The 26081-nt window shown below is 38.3% G+C and overlaps 1 protein-coding gene across 1 annotated transcript; it reads left to right on the forward strand.

The window, feature by feature from the left end:
- The first annotated feature begins 6451 nt into the window (after positions 1 to 6451).
- Positions 6452 to 25375, forward strand: TMEM207 (transmembrane protein 207). The gene is made up of 5 exons (XM_049629981.1): positions 6452 to 6526; positions 8419 to 8456; positions 14810 to 14854; positions 15660 to 15802; positions 25101 to 25375. The coding sequence occupies exons 1-5, from the start codon at positions 6452 to 6454 to the stop codon at positions 25235 to 25237; spliced, it is 438 nt and encodes a 145-aa protein (XP_049485938.1). The 3' UTR covers positions 25238 to 25375.
- Positions 25376 to 26081: the final 706 nt, after the last annotated feature.

Below are 26081 nucleotides of genomic sequence, written 5' to 3' on the forward strand. Positions count from 1 at the left end.
CTTTACAAGTGAAGACAGAGCTCCTCTGTCTGAATATTTATCCTAGCCTTAAATAAATGGAACCTATTCACCCCTGCTCAGAAAGTCATGGTTCTGGAAGTATTCCTTGTGATCTCCTTTTTTGCTGCAAATAAAGTTTCCTTTGTGTGACAATTTCACCTGGTGTAGTCTCTACCTGTAACTCATCAAGAAGCCACCTCATGTTAGTTGGGTTACATTTGCTTATGACTTTTTCACTCCAGAGGGAGAGAAACAATAACCTGACAAGTAGGCATTTAGAAAAATTCTTTGGAAAACATAAATTACAGAAAGAGTAGACAGGGAGAGTTGGCTAGGGAGGAGTTTATTGTAATAGCAAATAGAGTGGTCGGGGAAGGCCTTAGTGAAAATGTGGCATTTTAGCCAAGAGATTAAAGAGGTGAAGAAGTAAGCCAAATTGGGAAATGAGGGCGCTGCCTTGAAGACTAAGCGAAGAACAAATGCAAAGGCCCTGAGGCAGAGGAATACCTGGAAAGTTCAAGGAAACGCAAGAAGTTCAATGTGCTGGGAACAGAGTGAGTCAAGAGAAGATCAGTAGAATATAAGGTCAAAAAGAGCAGACCTTATAAGGTTTTGTAAACTATTGCAAGTATTTCTGTTTCACTTTGAGGGAAATAAGAAGCCACTCAAGAATTTTGTGCAGAGGAGTGACAGGATCTAACTTATAGTTAAGATCATGACTATGGTTGTTGTATCCAGGTAGACAGTACGCAGGCAAGTGTAAAAACAGAAGGACATGATAGGAAGCCACTGAGATCATTTAGGTGCCAAGTGATAGTGATTGGGGTGAAAAATTGCTAATGAAAAGTGATACAGGGGCTCCTGGGTGGCTCAGTCAGTTAGGCATTCGACTTCGCCTTGGGTCATGATCTCGTGGTCCGGGAGTTCAAGTCCTGCGTCAGGCTCTTTGCAGAGCCTGGAGCCTGCTTCTGATTTTGTGTCTCCCTCTCTTTCTGCCCCCCTCCCACACTCTGTCTCTCTCTCTCTTCCTCAAAAATAAATAAACATTAAAAAAAAAGAACAGTGGTAGAGTTCTGTACATACGTAAAACCTTGGTTTGCCAGCATAATTCACTCTGGAAGCATGTTTGTAATCCAAAGCACATGTATATCAAAGCAAATTTCAAGAACCATTGGCTCAGTTGTGATAATGTGACATTCAGCATCATGTACTACTCATGTTGCAAGACATTGCTCGTTTATCAAGTTAAAATTTATTAGAAACGTTTGCTCATCTTGCAGAACACTCACAGAACAAGTTACTCATCATCCAAAGTTTTACTGTATCTTGAAATCAGAGACCACAGGATTTGCTGATTGATTGGAGATGGAATATGAAAGAGAGACCTAAAAAACGTTTTCAAGTCTTTTTTGCCTGAACAACCAAAAAGAAACAGTTGTAATGTACTGAGATAGGAAAAATCAGTGGGAATAAGAGGAGAGGAGAGGTGGGGGAAATCAGAAGCTAGATTTAGGGCAAGTTTATTTGCAGAAGGTCTGGTGGACATCTAAATGGTAACATGGAGTTAGCAGGTGGTTATGCAAGTTCAGGGAACAGATTTGGACCAGAGAAATGAATCTTGGAGTCCTTAGTTTGTGGAGGAAAATCTATGAAGTTGAATGAGATTCCTGAAAGTGTGCTTGTATACAGAGAAGAAAGCTCTTCTCATGGCATCTCAAACATGTCAAGTCTGGGTACAAGAGGGAAAATCCACAAAGGAGATGGAGAGAAGCAGTCAGTAAAATGGAAGCAAATCAGGAAATGTATTGTTCTGGAAGTCAGGTGAAGAAAGTGTTTAAAGGAAGAAGTGATTATCTATGTCAAATGCTGCCAATTAGGTCAAGTAAGATGAAGACTGAAAATTGACCATTGGTTTAGCAATGTGATCAATGTTTTCTCTCACTGGGATGGAGCAGCAAATGATGAAATCGAACAACCAGACGTGCTGCCTCATTTGAAGTCCGCCTCACCTACCCCCTGGATCCCACAGTTTTCATGAACTGAACTGATTTTGGAATTTCTTTCTTTTATTATGCTCCAGAAATCACTGCCTTGTGTCTTTGCCTTGTCTGATTTCATGTTGGTATCTTAAGTAGATTTTTAAAAAGATCATGTGAAGGAGGTAAATTATTATTATTATCATTATTTTGTAAGAAATACAGTTTTGAGAGAAGATAAATGTTTTATTGTTATACTTCTGGTTAGTGGCAAAGTGGTGACTTCAGCACAGGAGCACAGACTCCTAGAACTTTCTCCTGCTACTTTAGTTTCCATAAAGGGAATGGTTGATGCCTCCTTCCTTTTTCTTTGGACCTTCCTTTATGAATTGCCCACTTCTTTTCATAACTTCTGTTTATTCTTATTTAATCCCTTGAATTTGCGCCCTTAGATTTTTTTTAACACCTGCATACCATGACCTTTAAGGAAAAATATCGATAGAACTTTAGAGATTCAGGGAATCTGGCCTTCTGCAAGGCTCCAAATCCAGATAATAGCTTCATATCCTCTCCTGTCCATCCTCTGCTGTAGGATTTACTCTCTTCTACTATCCAGCACAAGAGAAAGGCTAGGGTAAATGGCCAGCACTGTACCATTGAACATACAGCTGTCCATTCTCTCGTTACAAAAATACTGATGTAGAGTTCAACCTCCAACTACTCAGTAAATATTGTGAGTATAATCTCATCTATCATCACAGTTACATGTCCTCTTTCTCCTTCTTCCTGATTCTTTCCAAGAGTTTTGTTGTCTTCCACCCTTATATTCAAACATAAGAAGTCCATAGAATCTTTTTTTTAATTTTTTTTTAATGTTTACTTATTTATTTTGAGAGAGAGAGAGAGAGGCAGGGGCAGAGAGAGAGAGAGAGAGAGAGAGCTCTCAGCATGGAGCCCAACGTGGGGCTCAATCTCACAACCGTGAGATAATGACTTGAGTTGAAATCAAGAGTCAGATACCTAACCGACTGAGCTACCCAGGTGCCTTAGAAGTCCATAGAATCTTAATGACGTAAGAGATCATATTGTTAAGAGTAGCAGTCATCCATCTTCAACTTGACTTCCTAGGGATGGTAACTCATGACCATTCATGCATGTGAGCATGTATTTGGGAAAAAATACTGGATTAATCACAACTTTTAGATGTTAAAACATAAGTCACACAAACCTTACAGACAGTGGATTATATCAGTGTCAATTTCCTGGTTATGATATTGTACAAGGCAAGATGTTACCATTGGAAAAAAGGATATATGAGACCTCTGTGTTTCTTCTTAAAACTGAATGTGAATCTACGATTATCTCAAAATAAAAAGCTTAAAATTTATAGAGGTAAAAGGACATTCATGAGCAGTCTTCTTTTTCCAAGACCTTCAAACTGTCATAACGCTGGGAAGGGAATATCCAAGGGAAACTTCTGTCTTATGCAGAATCTACCATGCTGACCTTTGGAAGTGGTATAAAAAAGTCACAGAAGCCAACAGATAAATAGCAATCTGGAAATAGAGAGGTGGCGATGAATATGAATTTTTATTTTAGCACCAGATATAGTCATCATGTTTGCAGTATTATTGTTAGTATAGATTCCACCTCCTATCAGCTGCCATACTCCCAGACAGCCACCTGCTGCAAAATTGTGGTTTTTTGTTTTTTGTTTTTTTCACAAGAATTATTTAATCTATGTATCTGGCTGGTCATAGTTCCAGTTTCCAAAGCTAAACCAAATGTGCTGCCTTTGTTTCCACTCCATCTCTTTTCTAGTTTTCTGGCTTCCCTTTCCTTTCCCAGGATTTAAGACCATTGACTCCGCTGACGGAAGTCAGGCTTCTGACCGCCTAATAAATAAGTTCACCAGTGAAGAGCCTATTTTTCCTTCTGTTTAATTACAGGCTTCAGAGACACTCAAAATGGAGGGTGTCCTAGGGAAAAATAATACTGTAGGCTTGGTTTACTTATCTCCCGTTGGTACTGGCACCAAGCCCTTCCTCTGCTTTGAAATTCATGGTCGTGTCTGTGGCTGCATACTAAACAGACTGAGGCCACCATGCAGCCTGCTTAGCCTGTCCAGATGCAGCTCAACTAATGTATATACCTTAATGGCCCATTCATAACAGCAGGTTAGATAACTAACACTGCTGGTTTGTTTCTTGTGCAATCGAGGTATGTGATCATAAATGAATTCATGTATTACCATTTGAATTGGATGTCGTGAACTATCCTGTTCAACTACAACATGCTTGTTCTGAATCCTATGATTGGCTTCAAAATTGATCCTTAGAAATGTATGTATGTCTAAAATGATTAGATGACAATTAAAAAATAAAATCAAACGTACAAAAAGCTTTAAATGTGAAAATTAAATTTCCCTCCTACTCTTGTTTCCTCACCCTCATTTCCCTTATACAGAGAAACTCGCTGTTAAGTTTTAAGCAGAGATATTCATTCAATGCGTATAGGAGTCTATGAGTGTACGTTTTATATAGAGAGAAAACACTATAGCTATGTTTCCCTAATTATTGCATAAAAACTAGCATGATGTACACGGTGTTTCACAATTTGTTCCTTTTGCTTAATTATAACTCTTAGAGGCCTTTTCCATGTCAGCATCTGCAATCTGCCCTACCTTTCTATTATTTATTTATTTATTTATTTATTTATTTAAAGTAAGCTCTACACTCAGCATGGGTTGTCAACTCACAACCCTTAGACCAAGAGTTGCATGCTGTCCTGATGTCCATATCATACCTTTAAAAAAATTTTTTTTAATGTTTTTATTTATTTTTGAGAGAGAGAGAAAGAGAGAGAGAGAGATGGAACATGATTGGGGGAGGGGGAGAGAGAGAGAGGCAGACACAGAATCCAGATCAGGCTCCAGGCTCTAAGCTGTCAGCAGAGAGCCCGATGCAGGGCTCTAACTCATGGACCACAAGATCATGACCTGAGCCAAAGTCAGATGCCCAACCGACTGAGCCACCCGGATGTCCCATCTATCATACCTTTTTAAATATCTGCTTAGTACTTTGTTGAGTGGATATAATCCTTTCGTATTTAAATAGCCACGTTTTGATGGATATTTGCTATTTCTAATATTTTGTGACCAACAATGCTTTGGTGAACACTATTGCATGTAATTATTTATGCCACGTGTAGCAGTATGTCTAGGATTTATTCTTGGCAGAATTCTTGACCAACAGATGTATTCAGGTTTTAGGTAAATAGGTATTGCCTCTCCCAAAGACGCTGTACAGTTTTCCCAACCATGTAAGAGAGGACTTGTCTCCCCACAGCTACCTCTCTTTATTCTAGTATCAATTTTTTCAACGTGCCATTCTGATTATAATTGTAAGCTATATTTATCTAATTATGAATGTGGTTAAGCATCTTAAAAATAATTGGCTATATTCTTTCCACTAACCACTCAGTTCTTTATCATTTCCTGAATAATGCCTATTCCTCACTGGTTCGAAATAGCAGCTGACATCGTTGTTTATTTTAATAGTTTCTGAAATATATTCTATTTTTTAATGTTTATTTATTTATTTATTTATTTATTGAGAAAGAGAGAGAGAGAGCAGAGGAGGGGCAGAGAGGGAGAGAATCTTAAGCAGGTTCTATGCTGTCAGTACAGAGCCAGATGTGGGGCTCGATCTCACGAACCATGAGATCATGACTTTAGCCAAAATCAAGAGTCAGACATTTAATGGACTGAACCACCCATGTGCTCCTGTTAAATTTATCTTATTGTTTACAAACATCAGTACCAATTTTTGTAAATTTCTGTATTTTTCTAATAAATCTTAATATAAAGTAACTTTGTGCCTCTTTATTCTTTTTCAGTACTTCCTTAGATATTTTTGCAAAGTTTTATTTTATTTTTTTGTGATTGTGTCATTTCATTAAAATAAACTTTGAAATATACACTGTTTAAAAGTAGTGTGTGGTCATGATGAGAAAAGGAAGGCTTTATGCCCAAGATTGGGTTAGACCTGGGACTGAAAATGATATGCAGAAAAAGAGGAGCAAAAAGGATCAACAAAGGGAAGAAAACTAAATAAACATTCCAGGTACCAGATTCTGTATAAAACCCAGAAATGCCCTGGAATAAAACATGCTCTTGAATGACCTAAGTAATTTAAGCAGCCAGCTGGTTTTGCAGGTCAGCATGTACAACCCTGGCTTCTAAGGACTTGACAAACTACCAGGGTTCTGACCTTACATTGAAATTCCTTGAACTCTGTGTACCTGTGCGCACGCACCCAACATGCCTGCCCCAGCGTGCATGTTACCAGTCACAAGGAGCACCATTAGTGAGTGCTCTGGTAGGAAGCATAACTTAGAGGCTAACAAGTTCTAGGAAAAGAGGGAGATCAACACAGACGGCCAGACACCAGTTTTGAGCAGCTTGTTCTTCAAGTATGGTGAGATCCAGACCTTTTCGTTTTACATCAGTCATCTCAAAAATGGGAACCTCATGTTTGCCACTATTCCAGGTAACCATCTCTCTTTTCGGGAAAAGATTTTTGGAGGTACTCTAAGAATCTGATTGTGATAGTTTGTTCTTTGGGTACCTTAACTACTCTTACATTTAGAAGATTCCGTTTAAGAAAGTGTTACCAGCATCTTATGACTTATTATATTTACTGGTCAGAGACACAGAAAACAAAATGGTCCATGATAGTAGTCTTTTTTCTTCTGTATCTGTATCAGTTCTGTTGCTGTTGAAGTAATATGATGCAATTTAGTCTTTGCTTAACTTTACTAGGCTGTGAATTTTTTTAAATGAAAAATGTTATTGATATATCAAACTGCTGCGGCAGCATTCATTTTAAGACATGTTTACTGTTGCCTGCAACTGTACTTAAGGGTTGACCATTTTTTCAGTGCTGAGCAACGTAGACAGAACCATCTTAGAGTTTATTTTGGCTCCTCTGCTCTAGCATCTCATTCAGACTAATACCCGCATCTCTGTATCTGTGTTACTTGAACGCAATGTATCTGAAAGATTTAGTTCTGAAATACATTAAGACTTTGCTCACCATTTCATGAAAAGCCTGAAGCCTGACAGCTAATGCATTGGCAGCGAGGTGGTAATAATATAAGACTGTGGAGTCCTTGCTAGTTAGGGTGCAGCACCCAAGAAGTCTAGGAAGTGACTTGAAATTGAAATGCGGGCTTTATTTGTTTATCTGTTAAGCTGGATCCCAAATGATTTCATCTACTCATAAATAAACTTTCCTTATGAACAAAATTTGAATGTTCATTTTCCTCTCAGTTAGTATGCAAATCTATTTGCAGCATTTCTAGCAAAAGAGAGTGCAACTCATTTTCTGTGCTTATAAATTGTTCATTACCATGCTCTCTGATGGCCAATTCATGGCTCCATCTGCGACTCCACAGATCTCTTTGCCCAGATAAACGTGGTGGTGTAAATATAAGGTGCTGAAGAGGATGCATTCGGGATTAAAGGGAAAAAAGACGTGTCTCACAAAAATTCCCAAGCCTATCATTTTAAATTTTGCAACTTCGTATCTGTTCTGTTATTTGTGTGGCATAGTCCAGAAAAATAAATACTACACTGATCTCCTTAACCCAAGTTTTAGGACTACATATAAATGACTTGTAAAGATTTTCTTGAAAGAGTCTCAGTTCAAGGGAAAAACAAACCTACAAACAAAACCTCTAGGAAGGAGTACTTTCTTTCCTCTGTGATGTGAGTTATTGTAACCTGCAAGGTTCAACACAGAGAACTAAGATAATTATATTGAAATTCCTATGGTTTGGGTTGTTTAAAACAAAGCAATCAAGGTTATTACTTTTTCTCTCTTCTTTGATAAAGAGAGAAAAGTAAATCTCAACTGGAATGTCATGTAATTTTAAATCGGCCTTCCCCTTCGAGCTAGTTAAAGTCACTTCTTCATGCATATATTTAACACCCATTAATGCTAATGGAATGGACTTCTGTTTTCAGGTAGGGAACTTGATTTCTTTGTGTGAAAATACTACTCGCAAATAATGAACTTCCTTCCTCTGGCTAAAATGTGAAAAAAAGAAAAAATGCAAGGTGCAAAAAAGGTCTTTAGAGCAAGCCAAATCTGCCTGCAGAACGAACAAAAGGCATTTTCACATCCATCTGTACGGGTGTGTAGGATAGGAATCTGGCTCACAATGTATATCCCCTGTCACTGCTCAGCTAGAGGATCTATCCAGAGATTTTTATTTTTCAATTAAAATTCTGTGCACCAATAATAGACTCTGCAACAGAGCTTTTAATTAAAAAAACAAACGAAATGATATAAACCCACATTGTCTCTAAGCGCCGTTTGTATTAAAGGATTAGACTAATGAGAAGTTCGGGTTTCATTGTTCTAAACATGTGTTTCAGTTGGTGCTCTCGGACCCACCATGTGAAGAAAAGGAAATGTAAGTAAATAGCAAGAGGCTCCATGTTTTTATTTAGCATTTTCAAAATTCAAAGAATAAATAAGGCTCAAGTCATTTGAGAAGCCCCAAATGAGTTTCACATGATTATAATCATGCAAGCAAAGTAAGAGTAAATTGTTTTTAAATGCAAATGGCTCAATTTTTCTAAACGCAGAAAAAAGATGCACTTTCATTATGATTGGCTTTGTTAAATATATGGGGCCTCATTGATTTCTAGGTATTTTTGCTTACTCCATTCTCCACCACGGAGGTATTGAGGGTTCTTTAGATTCATGAAAGAATCACAACGTCATCTATGGTTGCATCCACACTTCTAAGTCACAGTGATAGTGGGCTGCAGTTTTCTGCATATTCATTTTCAAATAGAAGCAAACTCACAAAAATTCTAACCTGTATTATATGTATATTTCAAAGTGCTTTTGATGTATACTACGTGAATAATTGCCTCAATTTTCTCACTCTTTGTGCTATAGACTTAATGGTTCCCAGAATTCTATTCGGGAAATGAGGAGAAGGTGCCATTAATAACGCTGCTGCTGATTAATGACAACTGTAATGCACTGTGACTTCGTGCAAGTGTCAGAAAAGCATGTCTGCCAAGCACTGTCTTCTCCTGGGTGTAGCCCTCACTGCCAACTAACTGTTTTCAATTATCGTTGCCAGTTACCCTCAAGGCCACAGTCTCAAGGCCTGGGCATTGCCTCCAAATTAAGAGGCCATGTTATGTGAATGCCTTCCTCGGCCCTGGAACCATTCACTTGGTTTTGGTGGTTCATCTCATTATTGATAAGCTGCATGTTAAGTCTGTGCTGTTCTTCCAGCTTTTCCATTGCTCTCCTTTGTTCTTTCTTTGCACTGATTTTAGACTTGTTTTTTTCTGTCTTCTGGTGTTTGTGGCATAATGGAGGTTTTGATGACTGATGTATTTACTTAATTCTGGACCTCCTGGCTGCCTCATCTTGCCCAATCTCTTCTGTCTTTGACCCAGAATAAGAGAAAAAGAAATTCATAATTGGAAAGGCTCATAAATGTTGAACGTAATTCTCCAATCAACATGATAGGAAACTATACTGTTGAGGAAATTGATAAGCTGCCTTTAGAGTCACTGAGGCCACTGGTCTCCTTTTCACATAAAGAAATGGAGACTCAAAGGGAGACAGCAGCGAATTAACGCAGGGTTTCAATTAGTACTTAAGTACAATTTTTTGGCTACCCCACTTTGCATGTAAATGTCTGTTGTATTTGTCACTATTTAATACCATTTCTTTTGAATGGAAATAAGAAACTACTTCAAATAAAATGCAAGTTAGCAGAAGATAAAAAGAGAAGGCAAGAAAGTACCTGGTATCGCAGGTGGGATTAAGTAACTGTATACATTGAAGATGCTTTCCCAAATCTTTTGTCACCACAGGAAGGTGTTTGAGAGATGATTAGTTCTATTTAAATCTGTTTTCAAACGTATTTTCTCTGATCTAACCTCCTCAATTTATTTTTATAACAGCATTTCTTTAGTATGAACAACGCATTGCTAGGCTGTCTTTGTATAAAATTTAAATACTGTAAGTAAGTTAGTATATGAAAAAAACTTGATAGATCCTCCCCATTACATGCCTAATCCTTTACCCTCCCAGAAATAAGCAAGTACAGTGATGTGTGTGTATGTCCAGAAAAAAGGTAACTTATAAAAGATAAATATGATCATACATATATAGGATTCTGTAAATGAATTGCATTAACAGATTGCATTAATTGATTAATATGTCGCCATCTAACCTGGTTTGAGGAAGTGAAGTGTTTTTCTCAAGAGTAAGCAAGTAAAATGCAGAGCTTGGATTTGGACCCAGGACTGACTCCTGAGTCCAGAATTTTATATTACAACTATACACATGTATCATACACATACGTATACTGTATGTACTATTATACTACTGTATATGTGTTATAATTTTGCACTACAAAACTATATTGTATGTCTAATATTAAATGAAATGATACACTGGCAGAAATACCTGAGGGATATATGATTCGCTTATTCTTCTAGATACTACACAACCTCCCCTGGATTAATTAAGTCAAGTCACCCGTCTCTGGGTGATATGATATGGCACCTATCTCTTTCCCGGACTATTGTAGCTAAATCTCACTTTTGCATATGTTAAAGAATGGTTTAAAAAAGAAAGGATCCATGAAATTTGTTACTGCTTTTACTCTAAGGGCATATGAAAAACACTGCTCCTATTGCCCACAGTACCCTCTTCATAAAGCCCCATAGTTTGAATTCTCCCCTGGTGTCTACTCCAGGAATAGTTGTGCATCTGGTGAGTAATGCTGCATGATTTTGTTAATTTTAGAGGATACCATATAGCCAGTTCTCCCTCTCATCCTCTTCACTGCTAGAAAGGTTAAGCCAGATCTCGAGTTGGGTTCTAATTTTACATACTACATTCAGTTTAAAAAATGATCTCACTCTTGGCTTAGTCTTTCTGTGTGAGACCCTCCACACTCTCATTTCTATTTTTTTCTTTTTTGGGGGGGAATTTTTAATATTTTTGAAACATTTTGGAGCACAGGATACTGAATGCATTCAGGCAGGACTCCACATAGTAATGTGAGCCCAGAGCCGGCTTTTACTGTTCCCGGGGCGGTTGGGGGGGGTTGCTGCATGGTGGTAGGAGACACCGACTCCACTGCCAGACAGTCTGGATGTGAAGCCTGACTCTCCCACTTGTAGCTTTGTTATCTTGGGCAAGCCAGTTAATGTCTCCCCGACTGAATTTTCTGAATTGTAAAATGAGGATTACAATATTGTGACCTTACCTAATAACGTTGTAAATTGGAAAGCGAGTTAATTCCCCTGAAGTTATATAACTGGTTTAGAAGAATGCCTGGCACAGGAAGTTCTGGGCGATTCTAGCAAAGGAGCCAACAGAGTGACTCTGCAGTTTTCTTCCTGAATTTATCAAATTAATGAAATGGTAGTTAATCTTAGGTCCACAGAATCTCAGCACTGAGAAGAATAATAAAGATCAATAAGTCTAATCATCTCTGTAGAGGAAGAATCATCTTCACAACACCCAAGCAGAGAAGGACAATAGCCTTCCAGTAGGGTCAGAAATGATGTCCATCAGCAACCACTTCCAGAGAACTCTGATTATTGGGAACGTCTTTCTTAAGCATCAGAGTTGGTTCTCATTTCTCCTGATCGTTTTTTCATTTTTGGCATCTTCCCAATTTGACCAATCATATATAAATCTCCAAATAGTAACTTCATTTTTTAAAATTGCAACTTTTCCTACAATGACTATCTTGCATCTAAAATTCGAGCAATTAGAACATTATTACAGTTTAGATACTGTTTTTTTTTAAGAATTAAGAAAAATCTGTTTAAGGGGCACCTGGCTGGCTCAGTCAATAGAGTATAAGACCCTTGATCCCAGGGTCATGAGTTTAAGCCCCACGTTGGGCTTGGAACCTACTTAAAATGAAAAAAAAAAAAAAATGAAAAAAAATGAAAAATCTTTAAAAATTGACCTTGAGAAAAACATGGAAATAATGGGGGGGGGGGTAGGAGGGAAGCACACAGAGTCAGAAGACCTGTAATCTGGTTTGAATTCTTCAGCCTTGGGGCACCTGGGTGGCTCAGTTGGTTAAGGGTCTGACTTCCCTTCAGGTCATGATGTCACAGTTCATGGGTTTGAGCCCCATGTTAGGCTCTGTGCTGACAGCTCAGAGCCTGGAGCCTGCTTCAGATTCTGTGTCTCCCTCTCTCTTTGCTCTTACCGTGTTCATGCTCTATGTCTCTCTGTCAAAAATAAATATTTTTTAAAAATTAAAAATAAATAAATAAATAAATAAATCCATTCTTTGGCCAGCTAGTGACTTCCTCACTGACTTTCCTACTCTGGGTTTTCGTTGTAAAGTATGTAAAATTCTGAGAGTGAAAGAAATGATCCCAAAGGTGCCTGCAATTCTGAAATTATATAATCACTTAGCATTTGTCCAGCTAATTGCTTCTTGGCCATTGTATTTAGGGCATATCAGAAACTGCACCTGTGGGTGCACAGGATCAGAAAGAGAAAGTGAAATAAGTCAATTTGGATAATTGCTATCACTGGAAACAAATATTGAGTGGCTCAAAAATTACATCTGAGAAACAAATTGAGGTAGTTAATCTTTAGAATCGACATTCTGATAAGGATATGGTCTATTTTTACATGTACGGAGGGTAAGCACAGATTTATAATGGAGGAAGATGAAGAAATCTACACTTCTGATCATGCCCTCAGATTTTAAGATTCCAGATAGGAACCTTCTTCTCTTTTATTGGGCTAGGACACAAGAGAATTCCCCCACATCCATCTAAGGCAGGGTACTACATATTTAAGATTTATATATTTTTAAGATAATATTTAAAATTGTATGGCTATAAATATAATACATTGTATATTCAAACAGTATGGAAATATGGAAAAGATAAAGAGCCTCATGATACCATCTGCCAGAGAAGGAAGCATGATTAGTAATTTGGTGTATATGAGTGTACTACTATATAATAACTATTTAGTGAAATCATTGTAATTGCATAAAAGAAAATATACAAAGTAGAATTGAGCCTTCTATATCATTTTACTTCACAAAGCTTTTAATTATAAATATGAATCTACATTCTTTTTGATGACTGGATAACATTCTTTTATAAGGATGTGGCATTAATATTTTTAAATGCTTTGTTGATGATTGCTTGTCTTAGGATGCTTTATTAAAGTTATACTTCAGCTGCCATTTTTTCCCAGCCTTTTGAACCTGTGACTTTAGGTGAACACACACACACACACACACACACACACACACACAATCTAAAACACAAAAAATGAAAGAAAAAAAAACCAAACCTGTTCTCTGGGTGATTAAGTTTCCTATTAAATATTTGGGGTAAAATTTTTATGTTGACACTTCACAACTGTTAAAAAGTCACTTCTGACTAGTGTGATGATAAACATGACACACTGCCTCCTTGGAGATGTTGGGAGCAATAAATTAGCTGACAGTTATGAGTGCTTTCAAGCTGAAAAGTACTGGGTGTTATTTTAACAAAGACTGAAGTAGCCATGATTAAGTACAGCTCCAACTCACAAGCTTATCGAGCTGTGATGAACAGGTTTCCACTGTTTAATCCCAGAATACTTTGATAACGGTCCATGTACTGAAGTATGAGAAAATGCTGTCAGCAAACCTACATTCAGCGCACCATGCCTGGCATAGTGGAATATCACAGAGGTATCTACACCTGGGGAGTGAAACCCCCTAAAAATCACACTGCAGATTTTGTTTTCTTTTTTGTTTTTTTTCTTTTTTTTTAATGTGTATGTTCATTTGTTTTTGTTTTCTTTTGTTTTTTTTTTGTTTTTGTTTTGTTTTTGTTTTTTGAATTTTGTTTTCGTGTGATCTTTTAAAACTTATCCAAGAAGGGCCCCTGGGTGGCTCAATGGGTTGAGCATCTGACTCTTGATTTCAGCTCAGGTCATGATCCCAAGGTCGTGGGACCGAGCCCTGTGATGAACCCTACGTCAGGTTTTAATGCTGAGAGTAGTCTCTCTCTCTCTCTCTCTCTCTCCCCCTCTTCCCCTCTTGCACTCTCTCTACTCTCTCTCTCTTTGAAAACTAAAAATAAGTAAATAAACTTGTCCCAGAATGATTTAATCGTGCCTAGACACACAAATGATTTGTCCATCCTGACTGAAGAAATCAGCTTCTCATTCCTTGATAAACGGCACATGTACCCACATTCATTCATTTTCCCTTTTTCCCAATTTCTTCCTCCAAGCTGGTTTCCAGCCTGCTTCTTTTTACCAAAATATTAAAGGTTAACAGATTTTAAACCTTCCAGGTGACTGCATTTTAAAAAACTCTAGGTCTCTGGATAAACAGAATGGTGGGAAGATTATCTGCCTAATACCTAATACCTATGACATGTTAGCCCTGGGAAGTTAGTCACTACTTTCTCAATATGCAACCATATATGTAACTCGAGAATCAAACCTATTAAAGTGCAATTATCTATGTATGTTTCGGATAGTTTCACATTTACCTGTATTCTTAGTGTCCTGAATGAAGCGGGCACACTGTATACATTTGCTTAATTGTGCTGGGGTGGGGTGTGATGTGCCGTGAGTATGTGAGTGAGTGATACTCACATGTGCTGGGGCGGGGTGTGATGTGCAGTGAGTATTGTTCCAGGGAAACTGGTAGGGTCAGAACGGATAACATGGTCTGAAAGAATAGGCTTTGACCATCTAGAGGTCCAGCACTAACTATTGTCCTTCTATCACCAGGTGCATAAACTATAAAGATCAATACACAAATGGCTGGTATATCTGGTAAGGACATCCCAATTTGTGATACATTTTTGGTGTTATGTATACACTCTGTGTCCTAAATAATTGAGATGGCACATGAAGTCATACAGTTAAGGAAATGTTAGGGGTCATGTAATACATGTGGAAACATCATTTTCAGTTTATTGTCCCCTGTTTACTAATGTACTTCCTGTGGCAGGGAACTTAACTATTTTTAGGAATAATATCTTGTTCCCAAATTAGAGACACGTAACAGTAAAATAATTGTTCTTTCTCTTGAAATCTCCACCACATGACTCCTCTACTGATTCCAAAAGTCTTGAAAACCCTCAAAATAAAAGTGCTGCCTTTTATAAGCTAGTCCTTCAGAAATTATAAGACAGTTGTTATCAATCTCCTCATATATGACTTCCATATTTTCTAAGCAAGTTTATCAGTTCTCTCAATTAGAAGGTTAGCTCCTGTCTTGTCCACCTTTAAATCCCCAACCCCAACATTTAGAACTTGTTCAGTTGCTTAAATACTAGTTGAATGTATGGCTGGCTGGCTGAAAGAAAGGAATAATGAATGAATGAATGAAGGAACAAAGACCTGGTTCCTTAGAACACCCCTCCAATTTCCAGAGGAAGTGATCATTACCCCCTGGCAAGATCCACCACTCTGCGGCAGGGAATATTCCTGGTTCAGTGAGGATGGATGAGGTGTGGCAGGGGATTGCTCAAGGAATCCGGCCTCACAGAACCTTGCATCCTAGCTCCTGAAGCTCTTGCTCCTTCTCCAGGAAGTAGCAGCAGTCTTACATACTCCTCTGCTCTTCTGGCATCAGGTTCTTGTTGCTGATTTTCCTGGTGGCTCTTCTCTGTGGAGTAGTGTTCTCCTGCCTCCATTGCTGGCTGCGGAGACCTCGAATTGATTCCCCAAGACGCACTATGGCTGTTTTTGCTGTTGGAGACTTGGACCCCGTTTATGGTGAGCTGTCTGCACACTTCTAGACTTCCTGTTAGAAATCTAATGGTTTGTAGTGAATTGAAAAACTAACCTCTGGAAAGCAGATTGGTGAACTGAGAACAAAACATAGTTTATTAGAGACTCAAAGGAATTCAGTGGGGAGAAAGTCTACATGAGATAACTTCAGAAGAAAGGAGGACCCCCCCGCCAAATGTGACTTAGGGAAATGACTCGTAGTTTAGTACAAGGATAGACCTAAACATTTTCTCAGTCAATACACAAAAGTGAAGAGAGATACAGGGCTTGTCACTCCGAGTGGTAGGGTTTAAGGTACAGAATAGTCTCTCTGAGCCTTTGATATAAGTCTAGCCTGCCTTGTGTTCATAGTCTCATTTACTAAGTTCTCTATGCCTCACTTATCTGCAATGACATTGAACCACACTTTCCAGATTGTCTGCTACCAATGGACAGCCTGAAATACTTGGAATCGGGCAGGCGGATGTCAATATCCATGTCCTTTCTCTCCAGACACACAAGTAGCACCCTGATCCTGCCTGCTTCCAACCCCCACCCCCAAAACCATGCCCTTTCTGCTATTTTCTAGTTTACGTAAGAGTAAGGAATGGAGGGAATCCAAGTTTTCAGAGTTATTTGTAGCAGCAGCCTTAGCTATAAGTAATAGAACTATCACTTAACTGATCTGGGAGGTCACAGATCATAGTTTATTTATTTGTGTTAAGCATTGTTCTCAACCAGACCATCTGTTGTGAAACTTTCCCTTTAAGATGCTATTTTGTACACCATCCATAGTTGCCTTGGGAGGGTGTGGTGGAGATTAACAGCCACCCTCCAGGAACTTGGACCAGCATAAGATTTTTAATAGATGGAACAGGGCATGCCCTGAGAAAACTAACAGCTAAATAAAAAGTGGGGTAAAAAATTAGCTTAAATGTTTTAATATCAAAACTTGGTACTCTAAGATTTAGGGATTATATTTATTATTGACTTTTTAAAAAGTTATATTTAATGGAAGAAACACATGTCAATTTGAGAAATGGTTACTTGGGGAAGGATAATTAAAGTCTCCAATGAAAAAATAATCTTTCTCTTAAAATTGAACACATTCTATTAAGCATAGGAGGAAATCGGGTCACTGACATTCTAATAAATTTTATTAGTCAAAGTGGTCAACATGGCCACATTGGTCTATTTTTCTTTATTTAATTTGAGATATTTAACAAATAAATGCAATTATGATTCTTCCAACCTGACTCGAGTTTCTAAAGAGGAAAATCTTCTCTGGTCTTCTTAGCCTTTACTTACTCAGAAGAAGACTCTTTTCTAGACTGTCTTGAATCTTTAAAAATGTCTCCTCTTAATAAGTAAGCTACCCAGTTATACTGTTTTCACTTTTAACGCAGTTTATTTGCCACAGTTATATCCCCATTTATCTGATGTTTTATATTTCCTGTGTGGTGGTTTACACATATGCTTTTGAATTTGCCTGAACTTGCCTCAACAGACAGGTATGACTGGGAGCGAAGGTGTCAAGCGTGATCGATTACTGCAATAATCTGAATATAATCACATCAAATGCAGGGCATTAGAATCACATTCTCTGTATTACTATATGACCCTGAAGTCATTAAGGACAGGAAAAGAATATACTTGGGAAGAAATGGTTCTTTAAAAAAATACAGTCACAGTTTATTTCACATCTACCAAGTGCTAGGCACAAGATTGGGGCTTCTTGGATGTTATTTCTAACTGCTAAAAACCAACCTGGAAAAGTGGCTATTATTTCTCCCAAAGGATGTTATATACTTTTCTCACTGTGCTGGATAAATATACCACATAGGCCTTTGCTGCAAGTCAACTAATAGACTTCAAGTTGTCCATAATTGAGGGCAGGGAGCCAGCAGAAATCTGGGCAGGACACTCATGGCTTAGTCACCTCATCCCTTGTGCTAAGTACAGCCTGGTATCTCAAACCTCCAGACATTTCCACTGGGTGATTCCTCAACGGTAGGGACTACTCTCCAGAATCCACATCCCCTTTCCCATTCTCTTGGGTCCTCCTTAATCCCACTGGTAGCTCACTGAATCTTACTTTGCTCAAGAAACACATAAACTCTCCCTCAGCTGAAGTTATTACAAAACTCATTTTTGTCGCTTTCCATCTTAGGACCAGAGGCTCAGTTTCCCATTTCTATTTATTTATTTATTTTCCCCTTGCCTATTTGGGTGTTAGGTTATCCCACCTCCTACCCATCTATCCTATCTCAGGGATGCTCAGAGTAGCTGTACGGACAGTGAACAGCTATTCACACAGTCTTGGATGTGAATGTGGCTCCCAGAGTTGTGCTTCCTTGCATTCCTGTGTTTCCTCTCTAAAAAAAAAAAAAAAAAAAAAAAAAAAATAGAACAGGGGCACTTGAGTGGCTCAGTTGGTTAAGCATCTGATTTTCGATTTCAGCTCAGGTCATGATCCCTGACCTGCATGGGGTTCTCTCTCCCTCTGCCACATCTCTGCTTGTGCTCTCTTTCACTTTCTCTCTCTCTCTCTCTCTCTCTGAAAAAAAATTGCAACAGAATAATTTTTGAAGTGGTATTCTCTGTGATCTTTAGTGATATCTTTCTGACTAGCAATTTGTGTATTACACATCCCAGAGAGTCAATTTTTTAAGGCATTCTGAAACCCAGACCCAGACCCAGACTGGATTTCATTTCCCCACTGGATCCCCATTACACTTTCATTTCCCCTGACAAACGATTCTTTCGATCTACTGTTTCTGGAAAAAGAGGTTTCCTCCAAAAGAGAAATGAAGAACCACTACAGGATCTTTTTACGGCTACAGGGGAGGTCAGGACCCAAATCTCCACAGTACCCCATAGAGTATGTGCTCACAGCTTCAAGGTGATCCAGTCACTGCCAGATTCATACACCCACACGGTTGGGTATGGGGCTTCACCTGCGTTTTCCTCACAGTCTCAGGTCAGAGGACAGAGGAAAATGAGAACCCAGTTGAAAGATAATGGTGACGTGAGAATATGAAATAAGATTTCTGGACTCCCTGCCACCCTCTGAGCACAAAGGGGAAGATAGAAAATTCCCTCCTGCATACAAAATGTAGGAAATGGGTCATTTAAAACATTTTAATGGAGAGAACTGGATTTGCTCTATTAAACTTGGGTTTCTTCCTAGATCCTTATTTTATTTCTTCAAAAATTATCTCATTCTATTGCCACTATTTGTTGAATATATTAGTTGAAACAGCTCTGCTCTTCTGATCTGTGGATCCAAGATGTGACTCTCAGGGTCCCATAGAAGCTGCCCTCAACTGAAGAGCCAAGAAGAGAATTTTGACAGAATATGGAAAGGTAGAGTAGACTGAACTTGAGTGCTGTTAAAATGTGTACAATGGGAGATTTCTCTCACTAGCAATTCCAGGCAATATTATTATGGCTCAAGTTGTCAATGACCTTTTTTAATGTTTATTTATTTATTTATTTATTTATTTATGTGTGAGAGAGAGAGAGAGAGAGAGAGAGAGAAATAGCACAGGGGAGGGGCAGAGAGAGAGAAGACACAGAATCCGAAGCAGGCTCCAGGCTCTGAGCTATCAGCACAGAGCCTGATGCAGGACTCAAACCCACAAACCACAAGATCATGACCTGAGCTGAAGTCGGACACTTAATCGACTGAGCCACCCAGGCACCCCACCAAGTTGTCAATTATCTCAATTAGAAATATCCAAGAGAGAAAGGCAAATGTGTGGCCTGGGATCCTCGTAAACAGTGTGTAAACATGTTATGTTTGCATGTCCATGACATATCACAATGAAATTGTTTGCGCACCATAAAGGGAGAAAAAAATATCTCTGCTACCCCCTTGGAGGGTAAGGAGGAAGGGTGGTACTGCTAGGGAAAGAAAGAAAGAGAGGGACCAAAAGAAAGTCAGGAGGGTGAAGGGAAAGGGGAAAGATAAGAGCAAAAGGAGAAGGAATCTACAGTTTGAAGCTGGAGATATTTTGAGTACTGAAATTAATACCTTTTAATTTCATACAAGCCCTATAGTCATGCTTGTTTTTTGTTTGTTTGTTTTGTTTTGTTCTCTTGTGTCAGTCCCGCCTCCTTTTCCTGGACTCAGCCCCAGGGGTCTCCTAGACAGTTTGTCCTCCCATTATCACCCTCCCCTGCTACCCCTGACTCATCTCCTGGATCCTTCGTTTTCCCTTAGCATCCCTGCTATTCCCTAGAAAGGACCTGTTCAACGTCCTATACCTTCCTGAATGGGGTTTTCCATAAAGTGATCTCTGAGACCTCTCACCCCTTCTTTCAGTCATCAGACCCCAGCAGTTCTAGAATTAACTCAGCACCTGTGTTAGGGGCAGACATGATTTCTTGTTTCAATGTTGTCTTATGGCCTTACCTTGCCTTACCTATTTTAATGATGCTTTTAGGATCCTTCTTATCTGCAAAGTCCACAGAAAACAAGAGATTTGCAGGTTTTCCCTCCTTCAAATGTATAAGTTGAGAGAACCCACATTGGGCAACAGAAAGTGATTTTTTAAAGGAATGTATGCAAATTTTTAGTAAAGTGGGAAAAGAAAATCATTAAAATTCTCCATAACCATCTGTACCCCAAGATCAAGGACTGTGAGACAGGCTGAACAGAGAGAAAATACAAGTGACTTAAGAAAAAGTTTTGAGTTTGTCAGTTTAATGGTTTTGCTTATTAAATCTGTATTTAAAAAATGGCAAAGAAGTTTTAAATTTGTTTACAAACAGAAATTTTTCTGTTAATTTACTGAAAATAATGAAAATAAGTTTTCACTGAAAATAAGGTTTTGAAGCTGAATAAAACTCTTATTTATGAGAAAGCAAGACATTTAAGGATAATGAAAAGAAAAACGTTTGGGGTCTGGTAGGTGAGAGAAGGACTAAGGGCTTGAGGGAGAAAAAGCAATCTAGTGTTCATTAGAAAAGAAAATTTGAGAGCATAGAGGAGAGATCCCCACCATTATTGACAGCATAGCAGAGAGATCCTTGCCATTATTTAACTAAAATAATAAATTACGATAAAATCTATATTGACTGCTTTTCCATCCTGTGTGATTCAGAGCTGGGTCCTATCAGCTCTAACAGGGCAGAAAACAGATCCCATGCCATTCCTGAGAAGCCAGCAAGGTGAGCACCCACATTGACACCCTTCCTGAAGACACTCATCTTGGCTTAGCTCCTCTTGGGAGCTGATCTCCTCAATAATTCTGCCTTTCAGAGATCTAATCTTCCTGACCCCATTTCTTCTGCAATTTCAGAGATAATTTTCCCCTTTTCTTACTTCAGGGTAAATAGAAGTACTAACCTTTCAGCAATGATTAAATGGGAGGGTTCTGAATTGGGGAGGGGAAGGAGAACTGGACAGGGACAGAGAAGAAGCCAGCCCTTCCATGCCCCTCTTTCCTCCCCCAATTCTCCCGGATCCTATCTTATCTTCAGATGGTTTCTTTTTTTTTTCTTAATGTTTATTTATTTTGAAAGACAGAGGGAGAGAATAGGTGAAGGGCAGAGAGAGAGGGAGACAGAGGATCTAAAGGAGGCTCTGCACCAACTGCACAGATATGGGGCTCAAACTCATGAACCATAAGATCACGATCTGAGTCAAAGCTGGACACATAACTAACAGCCACCAGGGTGCCCCTAGGATGGTTTCTGAAGTGTTACTTCTGTATACTTTATGTTCTCCATGTAAATATTCTGTGACTTGTTTTAGGCAAGGAAAGAGGGAGTGTTTCATTCACATGCTTTCTTTTCAGGGCATGATAATAGTAACAGCTCACAATTTATTGAGCATTTACCATGTGCCATGCTCTGTACTACCATCTCTAGTCTCGTTTATTCTTCCCTACAAACTTACGAGGGGTCCACTATCATTCTGAACACTCTAAAGATGAGGGAAGCAAGGCACTTAGAAATCAAGTGACACAGTTAGCCGATAGTAGAACAGTGACTGAAATTCAGGCACTGTCCACCACTCTGATAGAAGAGGAAGGAATGAGATACAGAAATGAAAAGAGACGAAAGAGGTGGAAGGGGCAGGTTCAATAAGGCAAGTCAATGGGACTGCTCTTAACGATGTGGGAAATCTGAACTCTGCTATAAAAACTCAGCAGTGAGTATATTGGTTTTACAAAATTCAACAACAAACTCATACCTTCGCCAGAAGTTCCATAGAAAATGACAGGATATTTGCAGGCATTTTAACTGAGTTCTTCCAGCCTCTTAATTTGTCAGAATATAAAAATTATGTCTGCTCCCTGCTCCCTTCATACGATACAGATATCCCCCGCTATCTGAAAGCAAGACTTTCATAAGCCGAAAAGACTTACAGAAGCGATTACCATTAATTTATATGGAAAAATTTTTGAGTGTCTCCAGACCCCAAAAATAACCTGTCTTTTCTGATTCCTTAGAACACACCTTGCTACTGAATGCACAAAGTAAGTCAAGATAAAGCACAGAGAGATGCTCACAGACACACTTCAAAGCCATGGTGGCTTGATGTTGGGATGTGGAATGTAGCTCCAGGGAAGGAGCTGCGTGGGGCCACTCTCCTGCTCAGGTGCACACTGCCTCTACAGTGGCTCACTGCGAAACAAATACTGAACATCATTCGCTTTTCACCCTTTTTTGTAAAAACAAAAACCCTCTTTGAATTTCTTTCGGTTAGCAAAAGCAGTTACTAATGGACGTGTTTCATAAAACAGAAGTGGGGTAATGCAAACATTCGGAAAGTGGAGGGTACCGGTATTGCCTGTAAACCTGCTTTGAAAAAAAATTAAAAACTGATATATGTTTGATTTCACAAAAGCTTTCTGAGCACATGGGCTTAGTTATGTTTATCAAATGAATGCGCTGTGGTTTTCATAACAAGCTTAAGAGCAACGGCCAAATTTGTAGTAAGACGATAACATAAAACTTACCTACCACAGAGAGTAATTGTTAATATCCATTTGCCAGAAGCACAATATTGATAATAGCAGCAGTAGAGATAAATTTGAGCTAAAAATTGTCAAGTTAATCTGATCAACCACTCCAGGCAGAATGATAGCTAAATGACCATTGACTTGCTACTAGATATACCAGGAGCAGTTCACCTAGGAAATGGACAATGCTTAGTACCAGTACCCACAATGCAGGGAGGTGCTGGGGCAAATACGCTTTGCCAATGTTAACTGCTTTATCCAGTGCCTCAGACTTAGCTTACATCATCCTAAGTTTCCTAACTGCAAAAGCCTCTAACTCCACAAATTATTCTGTTTAATAATCTCTGTGCTATAATGTTGATAATGATAATGATTAAATATTTAACCATTAAAATAAGATAAATTAGAACAGAATATTGTAAATAAAAGAAAATGCATGCATATTCCTGGCATATGGTAGAGTTCTTGATATATCTACTACTACTACTAATGATAATTAGTTATTAATGGATAATTATTATGTATCAGGTTTTGTTTTAAGCACTCTAAATTCATTTAGCCTTGCTTTTACAGACATAGATACTGACATTATCCTTTTATTGCATAGGAGAAAACTGACATACAGAAATGTCATGTAATAGCCTAGGAGTAGATCATTCAATTAAATAAATAATTCCTCCAGAAAGTGCTGAACCAGGTTTCCATTCAACATTCTCTACCCTTCATAGATTATATTAATGTTTGAATTATTCTACTCTGCTCTCCCAGCCAGTGAATACAAATACAAATATATGAACATTCACGATTCCAAATAAACATTATTCATTCCAAGGTAAAGATTCTGAGCAACCTGGATTCCAGTGATACAGCTATTGCCTAACATGTAACTATTCCTTAAGTTGTTTTGATAATTGTGTCATTTTCTTTGGGATCTCCTTGGTGGTATCATATTTTAACCCTTCAAGAAGAGGTCAGCCAACTTTCTCTATTAAGGGCTAGATAGGAAACACATTTGGTTTTGCAGGCCAGTTGTCTCTGTGGGGACTACTCATCTCTGCCATTGTAATGCAAAAAGGGACAATATGTAAATGAATGACATGGCTGTGTTCCAATTAAATTCCATATACAAAAAAATGGTCAAAGAGCTAGATTTATTTCAAGGGCCTATTTTTTCTTTAATGGTGAATTTAGAGCTGTTACTGAAATTTATAGTTGTTATTGTTTTGAAAAGAAGGAATCAAATCATTTCAAGACAGCCGAAGACCCATATATATATATATATATATATGTATATATATATACATATATATATATATGTAAAAGGAGAGGGAGAGACGTCGTTATGAAATATTATTGTTGGTTCCTGTTGAAACTCAAAAATAGTAACAGTCTTTCAAGGGAATACTAATAGGAGATTTCCAAAAGAGGTACTGAAATAAGTTCGTCTCTCCAGGTGATCAGTTTGAGGAAGAAAATGCTTGTTTTTGATATTTAATGGCGTCTAGTGTGTATAATTTAAAAGTTGAAATTTTGGGGCGCCTGGGTGGCTCAGTCAGTTAAGCGTCCAGCTTCTGCTCAGGTCATGATTTCAGGATTCATGAATTTGAGTCCCCCTTCCCCCCACCGCCTCTTGTCAGGCTCTGTGTCCACAGCTAGAGCCTGGAGCCTGCTTTGGATTCCATGTCTCCCTCCCTCTTCCTCTCTGCTCCTCCCCCCACTCATGCTCTGTCCTCTCTAAAATAAACATAAAAAATTTAAAAATAATAATAAAGTCAAAATTTTGATTTTGAAGCATTTTTCAAAACTTTTGTAATGTTTTTTCTTTATTGTGTGTGTGTACTTTAAGTGCAAACTTTGCACAAGTTAACATTTTTACTATTTATTATGGAGAAATGTTTAATTATGTTAGTTGTAGTTTGCAGAGCATAAATCTAAAATAATGAAGTTCAGACATTATATTTAAATATTTGTATTGAAATTTGCATTTCCCATGAAGGAAACATTAGCTAAAATACCATTAGTATTTACAGGAATCTTATCTTCTAATCTACCAAAAAGGGCATCCCTCCTACTTTCAGCTGCTAAAATGTAAATGCTTCTTGATGGGTTAGTCAATGATGATATAATCTGTTCACGAGAGCAAATTTTCTTGCTATAGTGACTAACCTATCACTGTAGAGAGCAAGATAGTTGTAAATTTTTTCTCAAGGGTACAAATAATTTTCTGTTGCTCTAGTGATCCAAGAAATGCCAGATTTTATTAGGCAGTTCCTGTACTTCTGTTTTATGCTGACTAGAAAGATTACAAGTCCCCGTTTTTCTCTTTCCAGGGACAGAAGTGGCTGTGAATTCAACTGTTGGAATTCACCTTCAAACTCAAAACCCTGAACTATATCCTGCTCCATGTTTTGGCACATTAGGACCCCCACCTCCATATGAAGAAACTCTGAAATCAAGTCGATTTTAGCTCTGGATCATCAACTGGAAACATCAGAAATATTTTTAATTCTAAAAATCAAATTTAGGAACAATTCTTTTATTTAGTGGGAATTCCCAGAAATCAATTAATATAGCCTGAAAAAGGACAAATAGGCAGAAGAATGAATGTGGGGAAAGAATTTTGGTCAGGAAGATATTTCAGTAGTAAATTAGTGGACTCTTAGTGTGTCATTGCTGTGTTATATTTTGTGCTACACAATCAAGTCAATGTTTCTCCATCAGTACTCAAATAGACAGTGATTAATGCATGGAGTGGGTCTTCATTAAGTTTGGGATTTCACTCCAGGTACACATTACAGCTTTCCTGGCCTTATTATCTCTCTTTTAATCTGACCCCCCCAGTATGGAATTAATAAGAATTATCATAATTTCACAATGACCCGAGCATGGTGCCAGACCCAGACCAGAAAGAGAATATTTGAATTAAGGTAAAAGGTGACACTAGGGAACAAGGGACACTCAGAATTGAAGGGTGAAGGATGAATGAAGAGGAAGATTAAGAGCCCAGTTCAAACAGTTGCCTGTCTCAGCCTGAGGAGAGAGAAAGTGTAGATAGAAGCTGAAGAACTCTACCTAAGCTGTGGACCATATGTAATAGCACAGTGTGGAGAAAAAGAAAGCTCTCATTTTGTATGAGTAGATATGGACTCTGGAGCCCTCAGCCTTTCTCTGGTGTCTGAAGACTTGGCATTTCTTGGGGTACTATGATAAGAACCTTTGGCATAGATATCAATGTTCTCATTGAGAACCCTGAGTACAGAAGTAGCAATGGGACATTTTCAACTGGCATTTTTGCGGTGGCCATGAGCAAG

The sequence above is a fragment of the Panthera uncia genome, chromosome C2 (assembly GCF_023721935.1).
Source record: "Panthera uncia isolate 11264 chromosome C2, Puncia_PCG_1.0, whole genome shotgun sequence".
NCBI lineage: Eukaryota > Metazoa > Chordata > Mammalia > Carnivora > Felidae > Panthera > Panthera uncia.